Source organism: Perognathus longimembris, chromosome 22 (assembly GCF_023159225.1).
Source record: "Perognathus longimembris pacificus isolate PPM17 chromosome 22, ASM2315922v1, whole genome shotgun sequence".
Classification (NCBI taxonomy): Eukaryota; Metazoa; Chordata; class Mammalia; order Rodentia; family Heteromyidae; genus Perognathus; species Perognathus longimembris.
In genome coordinates this window covers 5,268,534-5,294,642 of record NC_063182.1, presented here as the reverse complement: position 1 = coordinate 5,294,642, position 26,109 = coordinate 5,268,534, and the positions used below count along the sequence as shown (strand labels likewise).

Sequence of the window (26,109 nt, the reverse complement as noted above, 5' to 3'; positions counted from 1 at the left end):
TCACCAGCATGGCAAACCTGCCAGCTGAGAGCCGATGGGCAGGGCCGAATCAGAAGACCCACCTGCAATGCAAACCAGTAGACACCTAGGGATCATTAAGTTATTGTTCTTCAAAGACTCTGAATTTTGAGGTGGTTGACTGAAGCACACATATTAAATCCATTTGAACAGGCAGAAAAAAAAATACAGACCAAAAGGCTGCTTCTAAAAGACAGGCCCCAACACAGTCAATGGTAATAAATGGTCCAGAATTGATTATGCATGTGTGACAAATTTAGTCACAAATATAAGCAATTACATATTTAAAAATCTACATCAAGGAGTAAACTCTGTGTGTGTGTTGGTACTAGGGCTTGAATGCAAGGCCTGAGCTCTGTCCCTTAACTTTTTGCTCTAGCTAGGTAAGCTCTACTACTTGAGCCACAGCTGCAGTTCCAGCTTTTGGTAATTGGAGGTAAGGGTCTCAAGGACTTTCCTATGTAGGCTAGCCTGAAACCATGATCTTAGATCTCACCCTCCTGAGTAGCCAGGAATACAGGGTTGAGCCACCAAGGCCTGGCACAAAAAATAAACTTTTAACTGTGTGATTCATTCATGTAGAATCACAGAAAAATCAGATTTTAAGTATTTCTTTGGTAATGTTGAACCTGAGAATGATAGTTGATTTTCAAAGAGTTTTTCTCCTTAAGAAAAAAAAAACACCAATTTTATATCTATCTCTACCTCACTGTCTTCATACAGAGAGATCAAATAACTGGAACAATGAAGATGTAAGAGGCTTGCTCTTCATTTATTCCCATTTACCTTCAGCTCAAGTCTATAAGAGGTTCAAGTAGTAGAACCTTCTGTGCTGGTGGCAGAGCAGATAGGATGGAGGAAGAGGAGCCAGATAGGAAGCACTTCACTTAACACAACATCTACCACATATGTGCTTTTCACTTCCTCTTCAAAGTTACAGCCAAAACATCATCTCGGAAAATGCTACAGGAAAATTAAAGTTTTCATTACCTCACTATAATAACTTAGAAGGTTAAATTCATAATGAAGCCAGTAGAGATTCGCCAATGAAAAAGGCATATAAATTGGATACGACGGATACAACTACAGCACGATGGACAGGGCTCTCAGGCAGAATCTTTGCCATGCAAGAGTTGTCTTATCTGAAGGCATGTCATTAAAGATAAAAGCTAACATTTCACTATATGACCACTACATGAATGAATGCTACTGTACTGCATTACATGGCTTACAGACATTATCCCATTGTGACCATATCCAAAGTAAAGAAAATGAGGGTGTACAGGTTAATAAATGTGATCAAGGTCACCCAGATGTTAAATAGATTGATACGCAGGAAACCTGACTTCAGAGATCTAATTTCACACCCCATATACAACACTAACTATATAGGGCTGTAGTTTCCTCACATGAAAGGTGACATCTAGATAAAAGGCTAGCTCAATGGAATCTCATGAATCCTATGACAAGAGCATACTCCTTAGTGGTTTGTACACTGGGTACCATACATGAAATGCATCTGGGACATTAGCACACTCATCACTGCTATCTAAACTCCACTTGTGAATGAAAATTCAGAAACGGTGAGCCAGGCTGGTTTAGGAAACAAGTCTACTACCCACAGGCAGTGACCCTTGATCAGCTCACCACCTCCAGTAGAGGATTAGTGCCCTTGGACTTTCTCCTCGGTTCCTGGCAGAGTATGCATTAAATAAATGTTGGATGAACAGATAAGTATTTCATAGCCTCTCCTGGAAAAAGACTTAAAATGATCTACACAACGTGTGGGTGGGATGGGAGGGAGAAACTGGGAGATATCAAGGGAAAATGCTAAAAACAGAGGGGTTACACTTACATTAGTCAAGCAAAGAACACATTTCTTTGGGGGCAATGTAACTAATGCCTCTGTTTTTTAGCATTTTGAAATAAAAATGATACCATTTATGACATCCATTTTAATATGTTTTACTTGTAACATGCATAGACTGTAAGCTCCATGCAGTGAAACAACACTAGCCACGTGTATTGTTGTATCCTTTGAAACATGAATTGTGCCTTGTATGCAGAAGCTACTGAATACAAGGTGCCATTTGTACTTTTGTAATTGAATTCTTACAGCCCTAGTTTTCCAGAAAGGAATCAAATCATGTATTAAAAGGTAAACCATGCTATGTGATTCTTTGTGGCTCCTTTTCGACTAGACAATCTATTTTGGGTACTTAGGTACTAATGTTGTCATGAAAACATTTCTTGTCCCATGAAGAGAATGAATGGATCTAATTGAAATGATAAATCAGAACTACATAAAGAAAACTAAGCTGGGGTTGGTAGCAAATGCCTACAGTCACAGCTTCTCAAGATGATGATGAGAAATCACTTGTGCCCAGAAATTTAAGGCTAGCCTGGACAAAACAGGGAGACTACATATCAAAAACAAATATATACATAAAAGACTTATATAAAGATATATATGCACATATACTTTATATTTACACATGTATACATATATACATATACACACCTTTTCACATATACATGCATAGAAATGTTCCAGATTATATAATCTTGGTAAATATGTCAATAGACATCTACTAGGCACAAATTAGATGCTGATGATTGAGTTATGTAAAAAGAATTGCATGGTCAGCGGTTGCCCCAGGATACCATCAAATGAGAAAATGAGTAGTTTGGGCTGGGTAATGCCACTTGGGCATCCAACACACACTGACAATAAGGAGATATCAGGTGACAATAATCTTCAGTTATATCACATAGCACGCTGGCATGGTGTGATCTATTTCAGGATTTATGGCAAGAAATTCCTTAGTAGTAATAAATTATCTATTTTTGTTGTAAAGAAAGCACAAGCACTGCCAGGTAAGACTGTGATTAGCTGTAATCCTTATGAAAAGTAAAAAGAAGCCAGGTATGGTAGTGCACTTCTAGAATCCCAGCGCTTGAGAGGTGAAGGCAGGAGAAGCATGAGTTTAACACCAGCCTGGGCTGATCTTTGTGACTCTATCTTAAAAGGAACAGTTGGAAGTGCCTATTAAAAAGGCCTCATCTCTAAAATATATGCAGAACTAAAAAAATTACCTTCTTCCAAAACAAAACTGCAAAGAACCAATAGCCCCCTCATCAAGTGGGCTAAAGACTTACAAAGAAACTTCTCTGATGAGGAAATGAGAATGGCCAATAGACATATGAAAAAATGCTCTACATCACTGGCCATAAAGGAAATGCAAATCAAAACAACATTGAGATTCCATCTCACCCCAGCAAGAATGTCATATATCAAGAAAACTAATAATAACAATTGTTGGAGGGGATGTGGCCAAAAGGGAACCCTACTTCATTGTTGGTGGGAATGTAAACTGGTTCAGCCACTCTGGCAAGCAGTATGGAGATTCCTCAGAAGGCTCAATATAGAACTCCCCTATGACCCAGCAGCCCCACTGTTGGGTATCTATCCAAAAGCCCACAAACAAAATCACAGTAATGCCACCAGCACAACAATGTTCATCGCAGCACAATTTGTCATAGCGAGAAGCTGGAACCAACCCAGATGCCCCTCCATAGATGAATGGATCAGGAAAATGTGGTACATTTACACAATGGAATTTTATACCTCTATCAGAAAGAATGACATTGTTCCATTTGTAAGGAAATGGAAGGACTTGGAAAAAGTTATACTAAGTGAAGTGAGCCAGACCCAAAGAAACATGGACTCTATGGCCTCCCTTATTGGGAATAATTAGTACAGGTTTAGGCAAACCATAGCAGAGCATCACAAGGCCCAATAGCCATACCCTTAGAAACACATAAGATGATGCTAAATGAAATGAACTCCATGTTATGGAAACAAGTGATATATCACAGTTGTAACTACTTTCAACGTCCTATGTGTATGTGTAGTTTCTATTATTGATGATGTTTTGTATCACCTTCCTATGGTTGTACCTACACTATCTCTGTAATCTTATCTGAGTATATTGGAAACCGTGTTTACTGGTATTGGAAGTAGGAAATTCAAAGGGAATACCAAATTCGAGAGACACAGGGTAAAAAAAGAGAAATAACTACAAAAGCAATACTTGCAAAACTGTTTGGTGTAAGTGAACTGAATACCTGGGGGGGGGGGGAAGGGGGGGAGGGAGGGGGGCATGAGGGACAAGGCAACAAACAGTACAAGAAATGTATCCAATGCCCAACGTATGATACTGTAACCTCTCTGTACGTCAGTTTGATAATAAAAATTTGAGAAAAAAAATTTAAATACAAATATTCTTGACTCAGCGATCCTCTCTTTGGGAATCCACGCCTAGAAATAAAGGATGCAGGGCTGGGAATGTGGCTTAGCGGTGGAGTACCTGCCTAGCATGCATGAAGCCCTGTGTCCGATTCCCCAGTACCACATAAACAGAAAGTAGGACATGGCACTGTGGTTCATGTAATAAGAGCGCTAGCCTTGAGCAAAAGAAGCTCAGGGACTGTGCCCAGGCGCTCAGATTAGGCCCCAGGAGTGGTAAAAAAAGGAAAGAGAGAAAAAGAGAGGGGAAGAAGGAAAGGGGGGAGGGGGAGGAAGAGGGAGGGGGGGAGGAAAGAAGGAAGGAAAGGAAGGAAAGAAGGGAGGGAGGGAGAGGAATAAAGAAATAAAAGATGCATTTACTGGGACCTGTTTATGGTGGCAAAAATCATGCAAGAATCTGAACTGAATACTGTACAAGTGTAAAAAGGATGGAATCTAGATTTCTGGGATGTCTTGTCTACTAGAAGGATGGTCAGAGTCTACTTGTTAGGTGAGAGAAGCAAACTGAAGGAAAATGAATGTAAAATGATCTCATTTGTATTCTACTGCATACAAGCCTGAGTGCCTCACATGTGTCTATGCGTAGGAGATTGCAGAGAAACGCAGAGGACAAGAGGCAAGATAGACAAGGATAGAGAGGCAATGGGAATGTTTACTGACTGGTGTGGGTATAATTTTATTGCAGGAAATGAGTCAACTTCAAGGGCGGATTTACAAAAATAATCAATTTACAAAAAGCCAATTTCCAAGCTACCTCTCTCCTGCCGGTGTGCAGGGAGATGAGCATTCCTGAGGTCAGGGTAGGGCGGCGCTATCCTAACCCAAGCCGGCAAGGCCTCCAGAGGCTTCACGGCTTCTGGGTCACCAGTGTGTAGGCAAGAAATAGGATCCCACACATGCTTTATTAGGGGGATTAGATGGAGAGGTGTTCTAGGGAAGATTAATCTGGCAGAAGACTGCACAATGGATTAATAACCCCACGGGGGAGGGGGAGTAGGAAAATAATTACGAGATGGCTGATAAGAGTAACAGAAGTCTGAAGTAGGGTGTGGCCAGTTGCTTCCTGCCGTGCGGGCTTCTTGGGAAACAGAAACCCTAGTCGATCCGTTCCCCATTCCTAGCCTTGGTGCCTAACTCTTTCATTGTTAGGGGCTTTGTGTCCTTAGACGTTGTTTAAGTATTATCTATTTCAATATCTTAACCTACATTTCAAATTTAGGGTTCTTTCAACAATTATTTAGGGTCTCATTAATTTGACTAGCTTTTGAGAATGTTTACATGTCTTAAGGAGTCAAGAACTCATAGGCATTGAGGATGGTCTGCTGCTCTCTTCCACCCAAAGTGACACGACAGCACGCACTACCCTCTTCTCTCCTATGTCATCTCCAGCTTGTCCAGCTATTCATTCAGTATCTTGTGGCTTCTTTCTCCTGGTGCCCATCGGAGCCCTGTTCTTGTTAGCAGTAGATAAACATTCTTGCCACAGCAAGACCTTACTTTTTTTTTTTTTCCTTTTCTGTACCTGTATTAGCCATATTAGGTTAAATTTCTCACCACTAACTCTTGGAAGAGTTATATAACCTCATCCCTCTAGCCTGTTGAGTCGATGTAATAGACTTTCAACACTACAACTCAAATCTAAGACACACAGAAGCTGAAGAAAGATAAATTCGAATTTCAGGCAAAATTAAGATACCTCTCTTCTCCTGGAGTATCCAGTGATTACATGCATACTTCTCTGAAAAAAAATGTGCCACTTGAGGCTGGGTGTGGTTTCCCGTGCTTGTATTCCCAGTTATTTGGGTGGTGGAGAAAGGAGGATCCCCATTTGAAACCAGCTTAGGCAAAAAGTTAAGCAGATCCTATCTCTCTTCCAACTGTGTGTGCTTGTGCGCGCTTGTGATTCCAGCTACGCAGGAGGCGGAGGGAGGGAGGGTCCGTGGTTGGAGGCTGGCCCCAAGCCAAAACATGAGACCCTATCTGAAAAATCAGCCAACTGTACTCCATATATTTGTACCATGAAATACACCAAGTACTGTTTCAAAAACTGGGAAAGGAGAGGGACCAGAGGAACAGAGCAGATGGGTTACATTTGCTCTAAGTTCACTGGGCTCACCTACCTATGGGATTATCGTAGTGAAATACCCTTGTGCTACTAACGTATGGTAATTAAAAACAATTTTATGAAGGGCTGGGGGTTTGACTCTGTCCTGAGTTCAAACCTCAGTACCAAAAAAAAAAAAAAAAAGACTTCTTATCTGGCTTTCTAGGTAAGTCAATACAAATATACACATGAGAATCACTGGCTAAAATAATCTCGATGCTCATGCGAGTGGAAAAGAAAACAAAGATGACAGCTTCTGCGGTAACAGGCTCTGTAGTAACAATATACAGTGACTATCTTCAACAAGACTAAACCACCGAACAAAACTCCTGAAACCCATCACTTCCAAGCTTTGACTACCCAGTGTATCGGTTATCCTGAGAAAAGTAATCCCATCTAAGGCTTTGGAGACTGCTAACACCTGAAAACACCTTCCATCGACCTGCACAAACCCTCTGTGTTAAGACCGACCTCTCTCATCTGGGGAAGGCAGCCTGAGCGACCTTCCCTCCAGTTCCAGTCACCTTTCTGGCATTTTCTCTCATAGCAGATTGAAGTCCAAGTCACCGTGATGCATCTTCTTACGTTATCCGTCCCTGGACTTATTCAGGCATGCGGCGTGTATTGACTGAAGTCTTCCTGTGGGCTACGCTCCCCTCCAGCTGCCAGGAGGCGGGAGTAACCAGAGCAGGCAGCATTGCCGCGCAAGGACAGCGGAGGAGACGCAGTCAGAAACAGGATGCCAGGGATTGGGGAGTACTGTGTGCAGAGTGCTGCTACCGCAGGCAGCACACACTCCGGACTCTTCTGGAGCCCACATTTAAGTGGAGCCGTAATGAAAATGTGAGCGTCACGGATGTCACTATTTGGGGGAAAGGACTCCTACCTAACTTGTGCCCAAGGACTGGGGACCTAAAAGGGGAGGGACGTTTCTCCTGTGGAATAAGGAGGCGATTCTTAAATGGCATGAAGAAAAGAAGAATACAGTGTTGTCCCTAGCTAAGGCGTATACCCTGAGACGTCAGCGAGGATCACACTTGCTCCTGGTCGCACACCGCGGTGAGGATACGCACACACGCCGGTCCTCCAGGCCGACACCACCGGCTTGCGGGTGACACGTCAGAGGTCATGGCTTCGGCTCATTCCCCCCCCCCCTTTTCTTCTTTATTTTTCGAAGGCTCTTTGTAACTCCTTCCTTTAAAAATTTCCCCACCTATCCACTTTGCTCTTTCAGTTCCCCCTTCCCAGAAAGGAGCTAACGTGCACATCCAAAAAGCAAAGTGGAGAGAAGGAAGAATAAAGATCGCCAGACGGTGCTCAGTGAGATACACACAATCTTCATTTCTGTGTACCCAGTGCCTACCTGGGTATTTGCTGCTGCAAGGACAATAGGAAGCCCCTCCAGGTCCAGACAGCCTCAAGCTATGGTAACCAGTCTTCTAGAATTCTGTTCCTAGAACACGACAGCCTAGTGCAATGTTGGACTAGGCTTCGAAGGAACATCCAGCGACCATGCAGACGCACTTAGACATACACTAGATCAAATACATCCAGCCGTACCACGAGAGACATTTTGAATTTCTTTGTGGTGTGTGTGGCTTTCTAAGGTATTCCCTCTGGCTTCCTTATTTGTAGTGCTTTTAAAAAATTATTGTTATTGTAAAGGTGATGCACAGAGAGGTTATGCTTACATAAGCCAGGTAATGAGTACGTAGCCATTTGAACAGTGTCACCGCCTCCCTCATTTTCTCCCAGATGTTTTCTATGGTATTACTACAATGCTGTGCAAGTCTTCACGGGTATGTTCAGCGATATTATTAACTGAAGGATCATTCATCCCCAATATACTGGATTAGAGATTACTTCAATTTTCTTCTCCTATATGAAAAACCTATCCATAGACTATATTAATGTGAGTGTATAGTATGTGTTTAGTGGTAAGAAGTATTTGCCACCTACAAGAAATCAGCTGCGGAGCACAGGTGGCTCACACCCGTAATCCTGGCTGCTCAGGAGGCTGAGATCTGAGGAGCACAGTTTAATGCCAGCCCCAGCAGGAAATTCCATGAAATTCATACCTCCAACTAGTCGCCAAAAAGCTGGAAGTACACCTGTGGTCTACTAGCGCTAGCCTTGAGTGAAAAGCAGAGGTAGCACCCAGACCCTGAGTTCGAGTGTCAGTACTGTATGCTTGTAAGCATGCCTGCGCACGCACGCGCGTGTACACACACACACACACACATACACACACACACACACACACACACAGCTGTCAGTTCTCCTGGCCAACAGAACAAAACTAGGAAATTGAAAGTTAGTAAGACACGAAGCAATACAACATTTCTGTCAGGCTGCGATGATACGTTATCCCTCTTGCCTGGCCACTGAAGACTTACAAGTCATCTCTGGAAAGAAAGACTCGGTGTTTAGGAACATAGGCTTTCAGTACAAACTCAAAACCCCAATTTCTTCAACGGGCAATTCTTGAAAAGGCATCTTCTCGAAGAACTTTGGCTTAACACACACAGTCAGAAAGGGGATGTCCTGCTGTTAGGACACCGCCCTGCACCTTCACGATTCCAAAAACTAGGTTCTATTCCATTCCTAGGAGTTCATAAATAACATACAGAAAACAGTACTAACAACTAAAGGTCTTAATTTTTTTTAATAACTGTCAGTAAAAAGCAAAAAAATTTCTCTTTAGATTATAAGGAGTAAAGAATAGAAAATACATGTTCTATAATGCAGTCATGACTCTGTTCAATTATTTTACGCATTTGATTTTTGTTGTATTTGAGTCCTTCTTGCTGTACCAGTTGTCAACTAGTTAATTTCCTGCTCCACTGAGGAACTAGAATGAGAAAGTAAAGCCTTCTGAAGATTTTTGTAGGAATGCACATTGTATTTACTCTACATCTGCGATTACCAAATCCCCTTCAAGTCCAAGTCAAGAAGAGGCCCACCTTATTTGAATATAAACACTTAATGGAATAAGAGCAGGCTTAGAAGTGAGCAATCTTTTTTCTGCACTGTGTCATGAAAATGAATGTAAAAACTGTTTGTATGTAGTTCCTTAATAACTTAACCAGTTGGAGCTTAACCACTAGCTAGCATCCATTTTGAAGAAGTAACACTGAGTCTGAGGCAGGAGGATTGTGAGTTTGAAGCCAATCTGGGCTATGTAGTGAGAGGCTCAGTCTGAAAAGACAAAAGAAATAACTAGACAGATTCCTTTCACTTGCTCTCAACAAAAACAAACCGTCTCCTTTCAGTTACCCTCCATACAAGCCAATGTGAGAGAGCATAATAGAGAATTTAGTGGGTGTTGGGGGCTCACACTTGTAATCCTAGCTACTCTGGAGGCTGAGATCTGAGGACACAGTTTGAATCCATCCCAGGAAGAAAAGTGTGTGAGAAAACTGGAAGCGGTGCTGGAGCTCAAAAGGGTAAAGCTTTAGTCCTGAGTGGTAAAGCTCAGAGACGGCACCCAGGCCCTGAATTCAAGCTCCACCGCTGACCAAGAGGGAGAGCGCGAGACAGAGAATTTAAATTTTCAATTGCTGGAAGTACTCATTTGGAGTCAAACAAACTAAGTGATAAAATTAAGAATAAATAACATCTTCTGATTCAACGAGAACATTCAGGTGCTGCTACAATGGTGTAATGAGTTCCATTTTCTTTTATGGCTTACAAGGTGTCTCTGAAGACTATCTTCAAAAGAAGAATAACACACACAGGCTCCCAAGGTAGAAGCTTAGAAATACGACATTCATTTTGAAATCAATCTATTTCACAGTCAAACTTTGTCCTTAATAAACCCAGTTGGAATCCAGATGACAAATTTCACATACTGTTCTAATTAAAAATGGTAATATTTGTACTTACAAGCAGCTTATGTTTTACACTAGCATGTTTATGAACCTAAACTGCATTTGTTCCTGTGTACCCCCTTTTCTCATCTCTCTCTCTGTATGTATGGCATTTGGTTTAATTCATGAAATTACTTTCATGAAAGTTTTTCAATCAATCAAAATTAGTAAATAGTCCAACAAGTTTCATAATCCTACCAAATTTATGCACTTAGGATAAATTCTTTTACATAAAGCCTAAGTATGGTAAGTATAATAATTATGAACAAAATTAAAGCTGGTAACTCCATTTTCAACAAATTAAAGTATAATAACAGAATCCTTACTTACAGAAAGAATACATTAGTATTTATTAACAAAAAGATAATAACAAGGTAGACAAGGTGGTTGAAGTTATAATTACAGTGGTTAATTTTTGATGGCGCACCTAATATGTAACAACAAGCTCGGTGAAATGCTTTCTAGCAAACTAAACTGAAAAACATAAAAATGATTTTAAAAATGTAGAGGTCATTGACTTGGCTTTAAACACAGTAGTCCTTATGAAATGGTCCATGGCTCTTTTGAGGACATAGGAGACAAAAAAAAAAAAAAATCCTATGCTCGATAAGAAATTCCTACAACACAGACACAGATACCATAATGTCTTAGCCAAGAAGGGCTATCCTGGCTTGAGGTGAGTAGACTTGGCAGAGCTTTACATTTTTCATCTTTTTTAAAATTATGTCTATGATTTTCCAAGTATACACATATGTACAAGTTCTATCAGACAAAAATGCCTGGTGCGCTCACAGTGTTATAGAAGTTGACACTATGACAAGAGAAGTCCATATGACTAAATGAGACCAAAGCTTAGTCACATTTATCCTAAAGTCTCTATCTCCTTCAGAATAGTATTAAGGCTCTCTGGCTGTACTTTCCTCTTGGAGTGTCTCGTGTTCCTGGCAAAACCTCAGGTAACAGCAGCCTTCTACCTTACGTGGGTATGTACAGACTTGGGAACTTAATGCAGAAATTAAAATGAAAAAATTCATAATGCCAGAAGACTTAAATAAGGTGCCTGTATGAAAAGTTCATGGCATTGTACTGTCATATAATTAGTGCTCAAACATTATAAGAAGAAAAATGTGACAAATGCATAGAGGTGAATGGAGATCTCTAAATTAAAGTAGCATTTGTAAAACACCCACCAAGTCTATATTAATATGAATCAGCAATTCATTTCAGATCTCTCCATGGGACCCAGAAGCTAAAACACAGTCTACTGAGGAGTGGATTTGCTCAACCTGGCTGTAACACTGGTTACTTTTGTGGCCTTTCTCTAAATACAAGGAGTTTCAATTTCTTACTTGAAAAACAACATCAACAAGGGGGTGAGAATGGATGAGTGCTCAAATAATTTCGTGTTCTGTCCTAAAGTGTTGAACCTAACTTATTCAACAAGCTCCAAGTCCCATCTCAGGTTCTAATAACAGTAGTATTTACATCTTGTTTATTACGTACTACTGATGACACCACTTAAAATCCTTTTAACATACAAATGATAATGCACGAATACACTGTCAAAGAGCCAACTTCCGTATACCATTCCCAATTTCAATTACTTCTCTCACTAAATTGATAGAACTTTAGATATAGGCAACACAGCTGTTTAGAAAACAATTAGAGAAGGTGTTTTGATTCCAAAGTACCTTATTACATAAGGTCATAGTTTGACTCACTTCACCTTTAGAACCCAGGTCACTTGAATTCATTATTTTTCTACTAATTCCATTTTTTAAATAGCTAAGTCAAATTATTTGGAAAGGATCTGATGAAGGAAAATATCAAACTCTGTATCTTAACATTAAGGAAACTCTTTATCCCCAGTAATCATGAAATGAAACATACAACAACGTAAACCAGTGTCCATAACAAACCAGTGGAGCATTAATCTTCAACATGTGACAATCATAAGGTCAGAAGTCATGGCACGGTCCCAATGAGCACGAAAAAGGATAAATCATGTACCAAATTGGACGTCCTTTCACAACAGCTTTCAAATTTGGCTATCAAATATACTTTCATAATAGGCCACAGCTAAATATTTTCAAGAATTATGAAATCAACTAGAATAAAGGATAATTCTATTATAAAAAGAAGTAACACACGTAGGCATTACTTGAAATAAGCTATTAAGTCTTCAATGCTGCAGTTAAGTTGACCTCTCAAATTAGTTCCAAAAGTCAATGCAATATGTAAATGTCAATAGTTGTATCACACCTTTTTCTTCATATATATGTTTATATGTTTATATATGGTATATACGTGTGTATTACACACATATGTATATATGGGTATATATGGTATATACATGTGTATTACACACATATGTATATATGGGTATATAAGGTGTTCCATTGTGTGGCTGGAAAAATATTCTGCAATTAGAGGTTCTTTTACTAAATTTGTTTCATTACAGATACAATCTTGTTCAAGACTGCTAAAAAGAGGTATTTTGAGGTGCTCAAATAATTAACTGGATTATTGTAAACAAGTATATTTAAGCACACAGGTCAATCACCAAAAGCTACTGCTACTTACACTGACCCAGAGGAAAAGGCATCCCATTTCCTTTCAAATTAATCGCTTTTCTGAGTATTCTATTGTAATATAAATAGCTTAAGTGGCTGTCTAGTGCTCACAGAATCCCATAATTTCTGTATTTGCCATTAAGAATTTAAATTCCTCTGGAAGGAGCCATGGTTCAAGTGGTAGAAGGCCTGTCTAGCAAGTGCAGTCCTGCACTCAAACACTAGTACCCTTCCCAAGTTAATGCCCTCTAAATTTCAGCAAAGAAATATATAACCCATGGGAACATATTACCAGAAAAAAGAGTTGTACACCATAGTCAGTAGACAAAGTTTTTGTAAAAGAATACTAGGGGGGCTGGGGATATAGCCTAGTGGCAAGAGTGCCTCCCCAGCACCACATATACAGAAAACGGCCAGAAGCGGCGCTGTGGCTCAAGTGGCAGAGTGCTAGCCTTGAGCGGGAAGAAGCCAGGGACAGTGCTCAGGCCCTGAGTCCAAGGCCCAGGACTGGCCAAAAAAAAAAAAGAATACTAGGAAATTTAAAGTGGCTATAGCAATACAAGATCATTATTTCACCTTCAGTGAAATCACTGTATTTTCACTAAATAATCTAAAGAAAGATGAGACAAATATAAGCCTAACTGTAGCAGAATAACTTGAAATAAAGTTACCTTGTTTTGGTAATAAAGTATATTGAGAGACAACAATTCTATAAATAATTAGGGTTACATGATCACAATTAGCTTTAGATTCCCACCTCAAAACAAAGAAGAATTTACAATCCTGAATGCTGCACTCCTCAAGAGAAGAGACTTAAAACTCCCCATTCTGAAAGCTCTAAGTCCATTAACTATTGATTCAAATAGTTTCTGAACCTCTTTGCCTATTCCCACTGGATTAAAACCATTGTTTCCAAAGTTTGATATGTTATCAAACTGTTTAATACATAAAATGGAAAAGTTACGATTATATAGCACACTGAAATTTAACACAAATCAACACAATTCATGAATCAACATAACATCATGAAAAGGAGATACTTTAGGATTTTGTTAAAGGTAAGTTCTCCTTTTATTTCCTTCAAAATACAAAATACTCAGAATATTCTGCAGCTCCTTAGCTACAGAAATAAGGAATTCCTGCATTCCTTTATTTAACCCCTTCTGAAAAAGCTTTTGAGTTATAACTCAATTCAATGAGTGACTTTTTGAAAACTCTTTATGCAACAAGATTCAATATTTTATATGGCTAAAAAAATGAAACCTAGTGCCTATTCATTAACTTGACAAGAATCTATAGATACTGTACTAACCAATTACTTTTTGATGAAAATATTACCCAGATAGCCTCAGAAAGGTAAATGCATTCAGCACAAACTTACTTAATTTGCTCACACAATAGAACATAAGACCTCATTGCTATGGGAAAAAATGAGGGAGGAGGTAACAAGTTGAATAAGAAATGTACTCACTGCCTTACATTTGAAACTGTAACCCCTCTGTAATTCACTTTGACAATAAAGGGGGAAAAAAAGAAAAAAAAAGAACTCTGCTAATTATAGGAATGATCATTAAGGAATATGTTTTAAAAATTATGCTACAGACTATTATAAATGTAATACGAATTAAGATTTCCTAACATAATTAGGCTCTTTCTATTACCTGCAGGCCAAAGTGGATTAAGACTTATATAACTAACCAATTAATGCAGCCAGGTACTCGTGCACAGGCTAAAGTATTTCGGTCCAGTGTATCCTTCACTAAAATCTCACAGTACCCCAAATGGGACCTACGTGCACACATTCATTTTATTAGTAATAGCATTTGTATTTAATGTATAGTCATACAAGGTATACTTCAGAGTACTTATAAACATTCCGTAACATGGAAATGACCTCACATAAAGTATCAACAACACAAACATACAAAAACAGCATTTTGATTACAAATTATCAGTTAACAAAGCTCTACAGAGTAGCCAAAGAAATGCAAGAATTTCAATAAAATCTGACTAAATGCTTGTCACTCATTTCTATGTTAGTCATTCCAAACTAAACTGACATACCTTGAACACATTTTTGAGCTGTATTTTTCAATCAAATACCTAGCCCTTAGAAGACCGATTTTTTGGTTTAAGGAAATATTCCTTCTTAAAAGCAACAGTAACTCTGTGTGTGTGTGTGTATCTACAGATAGATAGACAGATAGATAGATTGATTGATTCTAAGCCATATCAGAAACACTGGGCAAAAAGGCAAAACACTGTACACACTCAGAAAGCAGAAAAAAACGAATTAAAAGTATACATCAAAAAGAGGTTAAATTATAGTCCAAACAAAATCTCTCCTTTCCTTGCTTTCTCCCTTTATCAGAAAATGTCCAATGTACAAGAAAAACAAGAAAGGGACAAGATCTACTTTTTCATGCTATGTTTGTACAGGTCTTCAATTTCATTACTTTTATAAAATTAATCAAAGATATCATTACTACGGAGCCATTCAAATCTACCTAAGCACCAGTGCCTTCAACTCCATCAAACACTAAGTTTGCAAATTCATCTAACATCATCCTTTCTTTTAATAATCCTACCTTTCAGGGAACAAGCAACATTTTAATAACATTTCAAAATTATCTCAATGTAAAAGCTCTTACTCCATGTAAAAGCTTCTCTGTGTTTCCTTTTTGGCAGTTTCACGATTATTATTGAGATGAAAACATGTTGAAAATCAAATCATGTAGAAATATGCCTTTATCAATGTTGTATTTATGTTCAACTTAAGAGAATTTTAGTATTTAAAAAGGCATATTAATTAGAATGAGAAGTTCATTTGACTAAAAATGCCTTTTGAACATTTATAAAGCTTCCCGTTTTACTATCAATGAGCTCAAAGCTTAAAAATAAAATGTATTTTTATGCTCAATCATGATATTCACAGTTTTACAATTTAATATTCTAACTCGATATGGTTCAGTGACACATCTGAAGGAATTACTTTCTCCTCTAGACCAAATATAAAGTGTATTTTTTAAGTATTCTAGAAGAAAAGGTAATGTTAGGTCAGTTTAAAAAAAGTCATATTACAATTAATGTTCTTTTTTTCTTTTTTTAAAGCAAGAACTGCAAATGAAGTCATCCATGGCATTTACTATTTTTACATCTCAAGTCAGAAAGTCAGTATTCAACCATTTGTGGATTTAGCCAGACACTCAGGAATACTGGTCATAGCTAATGTTTGGCTAGAGCTGTGTAACACAGAGAAGGCAGCCAATTTTACTTATATCAAGGCTGTTGTTTGGAAACAATAGCCTAATTCTATGAGGTTAGAAAAGAAACATTGTTTCAATGTCTTTGGGTAAAGCTTTGTTTTGGGTAATCACAGTTTCCTTGCAAAGTTAATGCCAGAAGGTATACATTTTTCGAACATTATCAAATTATCCTCTATTACAGTATTATTACGCCCTTTTGTTGGGACACAGACGAATGATTATAATTCCAAATCACACATCGGCATAAAATCAACCATTTGTGAATATTGCAGCATTTCAAGAGCTGTATCAGCATAACCTTGTCTGTCTCTAAAAGGTTGGGAGGAGGCTGAAACTAGATCTGTAGGTACTTGGTGTCAGAAAGTACTACACAAGTTAAAGCCTTAAAACTATCTTTAATTGAGTTAAAGGTAACTGTGATTAAAGGTTAAGCTATTTCTTCTGCATATCTCAGGTTTTATAAGGCTTCAAGTCAATAGTGAGAGGCAATTAAGTTTTGTTCCATGAGTTTTTCTTATAGTAATAAAATGAAAACAATACTGTGATCACTATCAGGACAAAGAATTTCCTAAATGTATTATTTAGTGTTATATGATTACATGTTTTATAAATCAATTTAGCAGTTTACTACAGATAGCTTAGTCAAATCAACTGTACTTGCTCTTTAAGAAAACCAAACATATGAAATCCATTGTGCAAAAAATTGAGATTGGAAAATTTAAAACACAGCATGTCTTTTAACATTTGAAACCAACAGCTTATGCAATAAGAGACAACTCAATTTCCCTATTGGAAACACTTTAAACCCCTATTTCAGAAAGATGGCAAAACATTGAATATTTTTCTAAATAAAATATAATTATTTTTAAAATAACAGATTAGTAGGTAGTAATTTTCATGAAGATGCACAGAACCATGGTATTTTTGCCCCTGATAGGAGATACCTAAGCCATTTATAAGAGCAGATCGTGGCATAAACATAGGTCTATACTTTTCCTAATTTAAAATGCTTCCTATACAGAAAGGAATAACAGTTTTTCATTTCAGTGTTAGGAGACCCTTCCTAGATGAAGAATTTTTAAATAAAATCCTAAATGACTAATTAGTAGGAACCGTGAATATCACTAACATATAGGAAAACAGCTTAAAGGGCTACATACAAATAATAACTATTATGCTTCCTTTAAAAACTCACTGATAACCAATATTGTCATTACAATCCACACCTTTATATATACCTTCACAGCCAAAAGGGATAAACAACCTAGTATTTGGTAGAGAACCAACACATATATCTAGACTTAGAGCTTTTTTTTTTTTTAAACTAATTCTATTTCAATGGACCTTTTTAAAATCAGACAGAAATGTCAGTGTGCTTACAAATGACTACAAAGAAAGAAATAGCTAATAGGTGAGAATTGATACTTCACAAGTTTGGCCATGGATGGCTATCTACTTGAGACCTTGCAGGGACATTTGGATGAAAGGTTTTCTTTTGCACCAGTTAGGTCCTTTCTTAAAGGGGCTCATCAGCAGACACAACTTGTCTACTTTAAGTCGGAGTCTTGAAAATAAGATTCAGGTCTAATACTGTGGTCTGATGTACACTGCTCACTGCACTGTTTGGTAATTTCAAAACTCAGAAGGTTCAATTTGAAGAATAAAGCTCTAATTTTTAACCCTTTAATATTAAGATAACACTTCAGCAAACCACAAAAGCAGCACAACTTTGATTATTCAAGTATTGTAGGGATTTTCTATTGTAATGTAAGAGCATAGTCTAAAACAGCCAAATGGATACGCACAGTTAGGTACATTCTATACTAAACTCACCCGAATTTACGTAATTTTTACTTAGGATACTTCTTACTGAGCAATAATAAAGTCTTCAAATAAAAATTTCAATAATGACCAATGGGATATTGAGTATCACTATTTAAGAAAAAAAAAAACCCGAGAGTGATTATGTGCCAATGAGTCAGTTAGGTTGTCTATCACGCCTACTTTCCAAAGACCACCTAAACTTACTCAGTGGCAGAAGCACATAAGCTTTGGAGAATATACACAAGCCAATGACTTCTCCAACTCACTTTCTTAAGCGTATCTTTCTGAAGAAGTAGAAAAGCCTTCCTCTTACCTTGAGTAGCCATTAGAGAAAACAGACCGGCCAGGGAAGTTCATAGTTCCCAAGGAAGTCAGGTTGTCATCTCCAGATCCTTGGCACCTATTCCAATTTTCGGAACCCACAGGAATTGGTGGAATGACATTAAAAATAGGCTTCTGATCCTGCTGCTGAGAAAGGGATGCGGTGTTCATGTCGTAGTGGTACATCTGCCCTCCAGAGGTGCTCACGCCATGCACAGAAATGGCAGACATTTTATTACCCATTAGATTTGCCCCAGAAAAGCTTGCCTGACAGTAAACTGGGCCCAGTTTCTCTTGCTTAATTACCCCAGGGGTGCAGAGTTCAATGAAATCTTCCTTCTCCGTTTTCACTTGGGGCAGTGGCACGCTGCTGGGGCTGGATAAGATCGTCTCCCCATTATCTTTCATTTGGGGCTTCGTGTCCGGTAAAATGAGAGGCTTGCAGTCCTCACTGGCATCTCCTTCCAAGGGGAATGGATCCTCCTCCCCGGCCAAGGGAGAAAGCAAACAGTTGTCATCGATCAACAAGTCTGACCTCCAAGGGCTCTCACTGGCCTCTTTACCTGGCGACCCGGGAGGAAACTCCAAATCCTGCAAGATGTCGAAGGTGCTTTGGTCTGCGGTGTACAACTTGACATCCCCCCCGTTGGTTCCGGCCTGGCTCTTGAGGTTCAGCTGTTCGGGGCACGCCTCGGGGTGAGTTTGGGGGAGCTCCTTCTCGGTGGGGGCCGACGCTGAACTCTTGGGGTTCTCTGGGACACCGGTCGACTTGCTGAGGTTGGCAATGCTCTCTTCCAGCAGCCGGAAGTCCGTTTCCCCAGAGGAGAGGCTGAGCTGGCCCTGCTGGGGGAATCCCAGGTCGTTCCCCATCACTTTCGTGTCCGTGTCTCCCATGTACAGTCCCATGGAGAGAGAAACGGCTTTGGACAGGTCTGGCTGCGGCGGCGCATGGCTTGCTGATCCTTTTGGGAACTCCACCACGAGTCTGGGCTGCTTGGAGTCTGTCTGGAGAGCAGCAGCAGCAGCAGCAGCAGCCAGGGAGGGCGAAGAGGCTGGCACCTTCACGGTGACTCCTCCCCGGAAGGTTTTATAGAAGTCCATCACATTCCCCCTGTCTGGGCCAAGAACACTGCTGGGGACTTCTTTACTGGGGGGAGCTAACGATTCTTTGGAGTCCATCAGCGAGTATCAGCTATAAGGAAAAGAAAAAAAAAAGAGGGGGGGGGAGAATATTAAGTTATGAAGTCACATTACCTCTGTGATCCATTAGCCAAAGGCAGCCTGTTCCATGAGCCTTCTAGCTGGCCTCGAACCCAGCTCTTGCTCACCAGAGGCTTCCATCTTCCTGAATCAAACGCCACTTGCCCTGACGTTATAAGTCATTACGCGCAATTACTCTCAAGGTTCAAGTTGGTGTCAACACATTTGATTTATTTTTTTTAATGAAGCGTGATCATTAAAACCTCTCTTTTCAGTTAAAGCTGTGTGTGTGGTTTTTTTTTTGGAGAGCCAATACAATCGACATCTAATAAATACTTCCCCAGAAGGTCCTAATCCCTAATTATTCCCACCTCCTACCAACGGGGGTCAGTGCACTCAACCCCTTTTCATAGACCCTGCTGGTGAACCAGGTGCATTTTATTTGCACACTAAACAAGGCCGATTTGCTTATCTCCTAAGGGGCAGAGGGACGTCTGTCATGGTGAACGGGGCAGTTCTGCCCCGACGTGGCTAACAGTGCCTGCCTTCACAGGGTGCTGGCGTGGTGGAGTGAGATACTTTGTATCCAGGCTAACCGAATTGCCAAGTGTAGCAGCTTGGCCCCCGACAGTGTTTCCCCAGTGCGGTCAAGACCCTGACCCTTCCCCCGGAACTCTCAGGACTACCCAGGTGAAGCTAGACTAGCAGGGAGCCACCCAGAATACTTCCTTAAACATCCTTTCAAGACTTCCCTGTGAAATGCTATTCCAGCTCCAAATTAAGATTGTGTTTGTTTGTTTGTTTTTTTCCTTTGCAAATATCCCCGGACCGTACTGAAAAAAAAAAAATAACAATCCACATTCATGGACGTGCAGAAGACGATGCCCACGAAACCCATCGGGGCAACTTCCTACTCAGTTCTGGAGGCGCAGCCGCCCTCTCAAGCCCAGCCGTCGGGGCTGACTGCAGGTATGGGAGTCACCGGGATGTCCGGCGAGGCCGTCAGGGACCTGGACCCGCACACCCGGGGCAACACTGTCACACCCCGTCCAAGGGAAGGAAACTTTTTGTTTCTCCCCTGCATGGGGGGGGGCGGGGTGGTGGTGGTGGTGTAACTTAGTAACCTCCCCGGCCCCCACTGATTCAGGAGAGTGAGATAAAAGCAGAGAGGGGGTGGGGACCCGCCACCGGGGTCCAGTATTTACCCCCACCCCACACCCGCCCCCCGTGGAGTTTACCCTCCGATTAGGACATCAATCAATCACAAGGTCTCCAACGGATTTCCACCCCGTCGGGCCGGAGACCCTAAGGATGACTTCTTCAAGGGAGGTCACCCTCCCTCCTCCACCTCCCCACCCCACCCCCCCCACCCCCGTCACACCGATCAGCCCCGCGGAGCCCGGCGGGCCTGGGGTTGCCGAGTGGCGCCCAGTGCAGTTCGTGATCCGGCCCGCCACCCCCGGGCCACAGCGGCCGCCCGCACCCGGCTCCCCCCCCCCCAACCCCGCCCCGGGTGACGGAGCGAGGGTCAGGGTGACCAGCGGCCCCTGGAGGGGGGGTGGGGGGAGTCGGAGCTCCGGCCGGGGGGCGCGGGGTGGGGGCCCGGGGACGGCGGCGGCGGCCCGACCTGTTGCGTCCTCCCCGACACGCCCACTCGCAGCCGGCCGAGCGCCCGCTCCCGCCGGGCGGCCCCGGGGCCGAGTCCGCGGGGCTCCGGGACGGCTGTCAGCCCCCGGTCCCCCCCCCACCCCACCCCACCCCGAGCGACGGGCGGGCGACCCCCCCGACGCCGGCCGGGGCGCACCGGGGCGGGCTCGCCCTCCCCTCCACGCCACCTCGGGGACACCGGGAGAACCGGCCCGGGACCAGGCCGCTGGCGAACCCCCCCCCCGGGGGCCACGGGGCTCGGCGGCCCCGGCCGGCAGGCAGGCAGGCAGCCCGGGCTCCGGTTCCTGCCCCGGCCGAGGGAGGGAGGGAGGGAGGGCGAGGAGGGAGCGGCCGGCGCGGACAGCCGCGCGCCGACCTTCCGTCCCCGCCGCCCGGACCCCCCGCGCCCCGCGCCCCGCGCCCCGCGGCGGGTAAAAGTTTGCGGACTCCCGCGGGGCCCCCCGCGCCCCCCGCGCCCCGCACCCCCGCCCGCCCGCCCGCCCGCCCGCTTACCTCCCGGCCGGCCGCGGCGCCGCTCGCCCGCTCGCCCGCCGCGCGCGGCTCCCACCGCAGCCCAGATCCACAACTTGGCGTGCGGACGCGGGGAGGAGCGGGAGGGAAATGTTTGATCGAGAAAATGGAAGTAAACAGCCGCCCCTTTCTCCATGGGCGGGGGGGGGGGGGAGCGAGAGAGGGCGAGCGCGCGCCCCTATTTCACAAAGTCTCCCATTTCCCCGGCTGGCCCGCGCGCGCCCCGCGCCCCCCCTCCCCGCGCGCCCGTCCCCCCCTCCGCGGGCTCCCGGCTGCGGGGCGCGCGGCTCCCCCCGCCCCCCACCACCACCACCACCGCCGCCGCGGCCCCGGCGCCGCTCCGCGCCGGCCGCTCCGGCGTCTCCTGCCACCCACGGGAAGGCGTCCCCGACGGGCGGGCGCGCGGGCGGGCGGGCGGCGACTCGGGCTCCGGGCGCTGGCAAAATGGAGGAGGCGAGGCGGGGAGCGGAGCGCAGCGGAGCGCGGCGCGGACTCGCGAAGAGGGGGCCGCCCGGGCCGCGGAGGGCGAGCGGGACCGAGCGGGGAGGGGAGGGCCGGGGAGGCGGGCGGAGGCGGCGCCACGACGCGCACTCACCCGTCCTCCCGCCCGCGCGCGCGCGCGCGCGCACCCGCACCCCGGGCCGCGGGGAACGCTGCAACCTGTTGGCGACGCGGGGCAACTGCAGGGGCGCCCGCCAACCCCCCGTCCCGTCCACACCTCCCCCGTCCCCCTCCCTCCCTCCCGGCCCCACGCCCTCGGCGCGGACCCCGCCCCACGCGCGCCGGCTTCCCCGAGCCCCGACGGCGCCTTCCACGCTCGCGCTCCACCCCCCCACCCCCACCCCCACCCCGCCTCCCCTGGTCCGCCCTCGGGGACCATGGCCTCGGCCTCGGGGAGGCCCGGCGGCCACCGCCCCGCGGACGGGCGGGCACGCGGGGCCCCTCCACCCGCCCCACCCCGAGGAAAAAGAAAGTGAGGCGGGCGGCGGCGGCCGCGCCAGCGCGGGGGCCCGGACCTGGCGTCGCGGGGCGGGCCCGGGGGGCCGGGGGGGGGGACGGGAGAGGCTGACTCGCTTTAGTTTCTCTCCGGGCTGCGTCCTCCCCACCCCGCCCCGCCCCGCGAGCTCGGGACCCACTCGGGGACCTCGCCCCGCTCCCTCCCCGGCCAGCAGCGGGTGACAGCAGAGGCGGGGCCCGGCGCGGCCGGGGGAGGGGCGGGCAGGGGAGGGGAGGGCAGCGGGTGGGTGGGTGGTCGGTCCCCGCCGGGCGCCCACCCCCCACCCCACCCCACCCCGGCCGAGTTGCACCAAGTGTGACCCCAGCACGGGGAGGAGGGGGGGGGGCCGGTGCCGCAGCGCCGGGGCGGGGTGGGGTGGGGTGGGCCGCCCGGACGGCGGACACGCCCTCGGGGGGGGGGAGGGAGGGGAGGCCGGGGAGGAGGGAGGGGGTCGGCGCCTACGTACTGTCGGCCGGCCCGGGGGAGACGCGCGCCCCGCGGGCCGCCCCGCTGTGCAGCCGCCGCCGCCGCCGCCGCGCGCTCGCACCCGGAGAGAAGTTGCGAAGCCGAGTCCGCCCCCCCCCCACCCCCCCTCCCGCTCCGGGGCTCGGGGAGGCGACGGCGGCGGCGGAAGGTGGCGCCGACTGCCAAGTTCGGCCCCCTCCCTCCCTCCCTCCCTCCCGGTCCCTCCCTCCCCGCGCGCTCACACTCGGGGAAGTTGCCAGCCCCGAGCCCAGCCCTCCGGCGGCCCGGGCGGCCCCGCGCGTGACAGCCACGGCCTCGGGAGACCCGGGGCGGCGATCGGGGAGAGCGGGGCGCGTCCTCCTCCCGGGGCCCCGCGCTGCCGACCTCCGCCCGCCCCGCGCCCCGCGCCCCGCGCCCCGCGCCCCACGCGCGGCCCAAGTCCAAGTTCTGCGCCGCCGAGGCCCCGCCCCGCGCGCCCCGGCGCTCGCCGGCCGCCCCGCGCCCCGGGGCGCCGCTCGCCCGCTCACCCCGGCCGGGCCCGGGATGGAGGGGTGGGGGGGGGACCCCCTGGCTCCCGCTCGCCGCAGCCGTTCCCGTTACGCGCGCCCCACCCCCCGCCCGGTCCACGGGGAACACGTGGCGCGGGGAGGGGCGGGGAGGCCGGGGCCCCTGGCTCGCCCGGCACGTGCTGGGCCGCGGCGGCCACCGTGGCGCCCCCGCCCCGCGCCCCGCGCCCCGCACGCGCGCCCCGGCGGGCGGGCGGCTCGGCTCGGGCCCTGACATCCCGGAGCCTGCCCGTCCGCCTGCCCGCCGGGGTGGCGCGTGCCGGAAGCCGCCCGCCGCCATCTTGGTGAGGGGCCGGGACGCGGGCCGGGCCCCGCGGGCACCGCGCCGGCCCCGGGGCTGCGGCCCCACGCGCCCGCCCGGCCCGGGGTTCACGGAGCCCAGCGGGCGCCGCTCCGCGCGGTGGCTGCCACGTGCACCGAGGAGAAGAAGAGGAGCCCCGGGGCCTGGCTGCCCGGAGCCCCGCGCCTCCCGGAGGGGCCTGGGCCGCCACCCGTCCGAGGAAGGGCCGCGGGCGCCCCAAGGCCCGGCCGCCCCGCAGCTTCCCAAGGGGCTGGAGTAACTCCCCACCAGGTGTGCGCGAAACACCCCGGGCTCCACGTGTGTGCAGGCCCGTGTGCGCACTCCTGTCGCCCTCTGTGCACGTGTGTCCTGTGTGCACGTGTGCTCCCCTCTGTGCATGTGTCCCCGTGTACATGCGTGTCCCCCATGTGCACTCGTGTCCCTATGTGTGCATGTGTGTCCCCGGTGTGCACGCGTGTCCCTCTGCACGCCTGTCCCCTGTGTGCACATGCATTCCTATGTGTGCATGCGTGTCCCCGGTGTGCACGTGTGTCCCCTATGTGCACGCGTGTCCCCGTGTGCACGCGTGTCCCCTGTGTGCGCATGCATTCCTATGTGGGCATGTGTGGCCTCTATGTGCACGTGCACCCCCGTGTGCACGTGTGTCCCCCGTGTGCACGCGTACCCCTGTGTGCACGCGTGTCCCCTGTGTACACGTGCGTTCCCATGTGTGCACGCGTGTCCCCGGTGTGCACGAGCGTCCCGTGTGCGTGCGTCTCTCCTGTGTGCACGCGTGTTCCCGGTGTGCACGTGCATCCACCTGTGTGCACGTGTCCCTGTGTGCACGCCTGTCCCCTGTGTGCGCGCGTGTCCCCGTGTGCACGGGCGTCCCCGTGTGTCCGTGTCCCCCGTCCTGAGCTGCCCTCACCGGCAGTCTGCCCCGTGGAAAGGGCCGCCCTCCTCTCTCTTCCGCGTCTGCTCTCTACTTTTAAGCGATTGACACGATTCGCCAGGTCGCATTTTCCCTGATTTTTTTTTTTTAACTGCAAGCCCAGATCTCGCTGCGGAGGAATACAGAGTTTTAAAATTAAACATTGCTGTTGCACACAGTCTAAACGGAACCAAAATATGAAATCGCCCAGCTTTTCCTTGTCAGTGGCCTCCATAAACCTTGCTAACATTTGAATGTTACAGAAATGGTTCAGATTGCTGCCTGTGAGCATCTGAAAATAGGCGTAGGTTGTGGAGTAATTCGTGTCTCTTTCCAGAGCAGCAAAATCAATTATAATTTATGTTTAACATCGACTCCTCTGCCAGTTTTAGTGGCCATCGTAGGATGAAATTGGTATTGTGACGATGATTAACATTAGCTTGCTTGTCTTTGGGCACCGCTGGAGCAAGGCCTGTCTGTCATGTGCTAGGCGACTGAGCCATGCCCCCATGCCACTCCATGTTTCAGTATGAGGAAACTGATGCTTACAGAGATGTCCAAGACCGAATTAGACAATAGTAAGAGGATTTTCTCTCGAAGCACACCGGGAAAGTTCCATGAAGCAGCATAGCAGTTTCATGATAGACGACATAACATAAATGTCTATGGGATTTAACTTCAGAGATGACTTTCAGTATATCAGAAAACAGAAAAATTATAACACAAGTCTATAGTTAACATGTATTGACTTTCCACTACCTACCAGTCACTATTGAACATACGTGGAATATCTTCAGTCTTTAATATTTAATTTTTAATATTTGATGTTTAACATTTTCTCATCTGAAACTATGAAAAGCCATCATGACTACAAGAAAAGAAACAGGATGACTACTCACCTGAAATGTATTTGTCTCAGAAAGGAGAGGTGGGAATGAAGCTGTTGTGATCAAGCACCATCAAGGCAAGAACCCTGATCTGCCTTCTTTATTGCTTTATGCCCTAGTCTTGGATCAGAGAACTGTATATAATAGTCTCCCAGAAAACATTTTTACAGTTACAATAATGACGCCGAGCCAATTAGTTTTGTGGGCATAAATTAGTTATCTGAATTGTGGTGGTGGCCAAAGACTTCATGGAAAAATTCAAATATTACTCAAGATCTTTATTTTTATAGTCATGGGTTTACACACCTGAATGGCCTTTCT

General features: G+C 46.2%; 1 protein-coding gene across 4 annotated transcripts in view; it reads right to left on the bottom strand.

Moving 5' to 3' along the window:
• The window catches only part of Nr3c1 (nuclear receptor subfamily 3 group C member 1), a 125,157-nt gene that overhangs the window by 73,792 nt on the left and 25,256 nt on the right, over positions 1-26,109 (bottom strand). For 2 of the 4 annotated variants that reach the window (XR_007208673.1, XM_048331452.1), the window contains exons 1-2: positions 21,645-21,880; positions 18,277-19,476 (exon numbers count right to left, since the gene is read on the bottom strand). Coding sequence is in view for 3 of the 4 variants with exons in the window: in XM_048331452.1 (XP_048187409.1) it covers positions 18,277-19,463 (1,187 nt within the window). In the remaining variant the exon portion in view is untranslated. Of the gene's footprint in view, positions 1-18,276; positions 19,477-21,644; positions 21,881-26,109 lie in introns of those variants that run through there. The other 2 variants (XM_048331454.1, XM_048331453.1) reach the window with 2 other exon arrangements.